The 4548-nt window shown below is 50.0% G+C and overlaps 1 protein-coding gene across 1 annotated transcript; it reads left to right on the forward strand.

Moving 5' to 3' along the window:
- Positions 1-521: 521 nt before the first annotated feature.
- LOC142912145 (protein Wnt-5(I)-like) lies at positions 522-4181 on the forward strand. Its single transcript, XM_076060462.1, has 3 exons — positions 522-668; positions 1892-2201; positions 3551-4181. Exons 1-3 carry the CDS (start codon positions 522-524, stop codon positions 3643-3645), a joined length of 552 nt encoding a protein of 183 aa, XP_075916577.1. The 3' UTR covers positions 3646-4181.
- The last annotated feature ends 367 nt before the right edge of the window (positions 4182-4548 follow it).

Consider the following 4548-nt stretch of genomic DNA (forward strand, 5'->3'; position numbering starts at 1 on the left):
TTTCCCTTCTACGTGACTTTACCGAAAGAACCAAGAATCTGAATCCCTGCAATCACGAAAGCTTTAAATCAAAATTTTACCGGTTTATGTTTCAAGTACAATAACGTCTGGTCGCAGGATACAGTTCTTACATTTAAGATTATTGTTATGCATGAATCTTGATTTGAAGCTTTCGCGACTGCAGGAATCCACACCCCTTTGGGTTCTTTCGGTAAAGTCATCACGGAGGTAGAAATAATAAAACGTCCACGCCGTTTTGATCGCAACACCACAAAGCGGTCGTCTTTAGGGCGAAAAAACATAACCCAGCAGTTGAACTGCTGGAGCAGCGAGAGAGCCGTTACACACAGCAAGAGGTGATGTTTGTGGCGAAGGGCACGCTGGGTCTGAGCTGGAAAGGAATTCCATCCCCGGACGCAGGCACAGGTGCCATCGTGACGTCACCGCCACTTGTTAGCGAACGGCGGTTGGTAATGGCGATTATGATGGTGGCGGTGAGTGTGGTGGTGGTGGTGACGATGATGACGGTGGTGGTGGTGGTGGTGCTGCAGGTGGTGTACAATCTGGCGTACATGGGCTGCAAGTGCCACATGTTATTTGGCACCTGCATGGTGAAAATCTGCTGGCAGCAGCTCGCCGACTTTCGCAGCGTTGGGAACTTTCTGAAGGTGAGCTCACGGCTGCAGGTGATGAGACTGCACCCAGAGGAGGTGAGTGTGGGGTGGGAGTGACGAGGATGAAGCCTTCTAGATTTGAAGTTTCATGACCGCAAGGATCTTTCGGTAAAGTCACGGAGGTAAAGACATTTTTTTTTTTTTTTTTAAATCACGACGTTTCGATTGCAACACAAGCAATCGTCATCAGGTGTGACAACCACAGCAAGAAATTTTACTGAAGTGGGAAAGAAGCCGGAGTCAAGGGGTTTATACTGGGCATGCTGGGGGTGGGGAACCATCACGTCACCATACATAGCAGGCGTTACCAAAAAGATTTCCAAAATCTTAAAAACAAGCACAAGATCCAGGTCCGATTCAGTACAGTACACAATCCCTGATCTAATCCCATCTGTGAAGGATGTCATTCCTGACATGCAATACCCTGGAGTTTACAAACTGAGTTGCATTTGTTTCGATTGTTACATTGGGGAAACGAAATGTCATGTCTCAGACCGTATCCGCGAGATTTGAAACACGGCAGGACTAACTTTTCCGCCGTGGCTGATCACTGCTACAACGCCGTGGGCTCCCATGATATTGTTTTCTCCGAGACCAAAGTGCTCTGCAAGCCGTCTGGCTACCATCAAAGATTTGTTCATGAAGCCATCCAGATATACAAACACAGACATAACTTCAACCCAGAGGACAGATACAAACTGAGCAATCATTAAAATGTGTTATTAACCAAGTAAAATTTAACAGTTCATAGTTGTTCCCTCTTATTTACCGGATACTAGTTTATTTTACAGAGTTAATTACATCGTCAGCGCTTGGCAGTGCGGCTATTTTGTTGCGAGTGCCACCATCCGTGTTGGCGGCAATCGTTGTAGATGCGTGGCTCTCTCCCCACTGGCCCCTCCTCCCGCACCTACAGCCCCGCCCACTCCCCCCCCCCCACCATGGCCAGTATAAACCCCTTGACTCCGGTTTCTCTCCCACTTCAGTAAAATGTTCTTGCTGTGGTTGTCACACCTGATGATGATCGAAACGTCGTGATTAAAAATTTTGCATCTTTTATTTTCTTTACCTACGTGACTTTACCAAAAGAACCAAGAGTGAGGATGAATCCATAGGAGGGTTACAGACGGGGGGGGGTCCCTCACTGCTAAGGGAGCTCCCCGCATTCACTCAACAACCACCACATCCCCTGATGACGACGATGATGGTTGCTGCAGGAAAAGTACGACAAAAGTTCCGCCGTGCAGCTGGTGAGCCACAACGGTGGGGGCGGTGCCGGAGGCGCCAACGGCGGCAGGGGCGGCGCCGCCCGCTGGCCCCGCCGGCATCTGGAGGCGGTGAACGAGCGGTTGAAGGCGCCCACGGTGAGCGACCTGGTTCACGTGAACGCCAGCCCGGAGTATTGCGAGCGCAACGAGACTCACGGCGTCCCCGGCACGGTGGGGCCACAGTGCAGCGTCACCTCGGAGGGGGCCACCGAGGGACGCTGTGTCACGTGCTGTGACAGAGGATACGACACCTCTCAAGGTGCGTACCTCACCCCACCCACCCCCCCCTCCCCTCCCCGAAAATAAACTAAAACTATTCATTAAAAAGCGGCAACTATTTCATATTACACAAAATCCGTGATCTAATCCCATCTGTGAAGGATGTCATTCCTGACCTGCAATACCCTGGAGTCTACAGACGAAGTTGCACATGTGGTAATTGTTACGTTGGGTAAACGAAACGTCACGTCTCTGACCAGATCCGCGAGCACAAGGCAGATCTGAAACGCTCCAAACATACAGCAGCGGTCATTGTCAGAGTTGGGATTGAACCCACGACCCCTGCATATCAGGCGAAATAGTTAACATCTACTAGCCACCGTGATGATGATGAGACGCAGACTCCAAATATGCAGCAGCAGGGGCCGGCATCGAACCCACAACCTCTGCTGTCTCTCTCTCTACATGTGTGTCACATTTCAGTGAAAGGGCATTTTCTGAATTTTTCTAATCTGGTATCGAGCAAAAATGTACAACTCAAATGTAGCAGCATTTATCGTTGAAATTACGGACGGCCGAAACACGGAATTGGGAGCCCGTGATCTGAAACGGAGTCAGCCATTTTGATTCCGCTCAGCCACTCGGCTTTCCACAAATAAACCACGGTAAAAAAAAATGATCTCGTCCAGGAGCGTGAACTGTTGGAACAAACTCCGGTCATCTTGGTAGCAGCGGCTTTTTGGCTCGGCCATCGAACAAAGGCGGTGGTCACTGCATCATTGCGCAGCGCTCTCGGATGTGCTTCTGCGGCCGTCTGGAATGCTCTTCCGATATTAGAAGGTACTTAGATTTAAAGCTCTTCTTTAGAAGCACTTTTAGTGTTTGCCCTTCCCCCGCACCTCCTGAACATGGTTAGCTACGTACGGTGTGAAGAAGTTCAGCATGCACACTATACACTGCAATGCACGACTACACTATACATCACACACTATACACTACGCTGCATGCTACACTATACAACTATACACCACTCTACACTATTCTACACTACTGTAATGTCCCTCGGAAAACTTGCCTTCGTTCTTTTTTATTAGGGCGCATCGTGCAGATAACATACTTTCATATCCTACGGTACTTCGCTATGACCAGCATATACAGCGCTTGGGCTAGGATAGAAACAAAAACTTGGGCTAGGATAGAAACAAAAACTTGGGCTAGGATAGAAACAAAAACTTGGGCTAGGACAGCGACCCAAGCAACTCCGGCACGGAGACGGCGGGGTCAACGGTGATCGCAAGATTGCGATGAAAAAAATCTCGCGGTCAAAACGACGACGGTTCTCGCGTTCGTTTCGCACTCTCGCCCCGCGCTGTCCCCCCCCCCCCCCAGTCACGGTGGAGAAGCAATGCGGATGCAAGGAACAACTCCACTGGAACGTCGATTGCAAGCTGTGCCCATGGACCGATCAATTCTTGTGCAAGTAGCCTCAAGCCGCAGCCTAGGGGTGGCCTCGGCTGAAATCGGACTCCATCTGGTTTCAGCCCCGGGTCCTGCGGGTGTTTGATGACCCCCACGAAGTTTGTTTGGGGCACCACGGCATCCAGCATGCCCATCGCTACGAGCTGCGTTACACTATACATTACACTACTACAAACGCTACACGTTGATACGCTACACTTCACTACCCTGCTATACACTTGTCAACATCCGCATGTGGTGAATTTCCACAATGCAGAAGCACCGTTGTTTTTGACCGTCACCACTTGAATGCGGTTAGTGACTAAGTGGCCTTGTTGTTCCTTTTTACTCCGTTCTTGTTAACGCCGCGTTTTGCCAAATGTTAGAAACATTCACTCGGCACACTGAGGATTCACAGTGCGGTTCGGTGACCCCTACAAAGTTGTTTAGGGAGCCGCCCCTGCAGCATCCGTCATACCCTTCACTGAGCCGCGTTGCACTGTATACACTTCACGCTACACTTGTAGACAACCTTGCCTATTAAAGTAATTTTCTGTGTGTCTATCTGTGTGTGTGTGGACGTCAGGGATGCGTTCCTGAGTATCGAAACGGCGTTATACCGAAGCGATTGATAGTGTGATGGTGGTGGTGGTAGTGGTAGTAGTAGGTGGTGGTGGTGGTAGTGGTGGTAGTAGTAAGTGGTGATGGTGGTAGTAGGTGGTGGTGGTGGAGGCGAAGGGGCTGAGAGGCGATGGATAACGAGAGAGGACGAACGGTGATTCTGTCAGCGACGTGAGTGTGGGGGTTGAGGCGACGCAAATCGGGTGGCGATGTTAATAAAGTGACCACCTAATTTGCGAAGCGACGTTAAATCAGAGTATCACTGTAATTTCTGTGCGTTTTGGGTCTCGATTAAGTCGGCTGTAGTG

This window comes from Petromyzon marinus, unplaced genomic scaffold (genome assembly GCF_048934315.1).
Source record: "Petromyzon marinus isolate PM22_M1 ecotype Great Lakes invasive population unplaced genomic scaffold, UKy_Petmar_22M1.pri1.0 PM_G_Scaffold_19, whole genome shotgun sequence".
In the NCBI taxonomy this organism is placed as follows: domain Eukaryota; kingdom Metazoa; phylum Chordata; class Hyperoartia; order Petromyzontiformes; family Petromyzontidae; genus Petromyzon; species Petromyzon marinus.

Bases quoted from the DNA above. Each gene is read 5' to 3' on its own strand.
- LOC142912145 (XM_076060462.1), top strand. From the start codon at position 522: ATGACGGTGGTGGTGGTGGTGGTGCTGCAGGTGGTGTACAATCTGGCG. The intron at 669-1,891 runs GTGAGCTCACGG...TGGTTGCTGCAG, and splicing joins GCGTTGGGAACTTTCTGAAG to GAAAAGTACGACAAAAGTTC. The intron at 2,202-3,550 runs GTGCGTACCTCA...CCCCCCCCCCAG, and splicing joins AGGATACGACACCTCTCAAG to TCACGGTGGAGAAGCAATGC.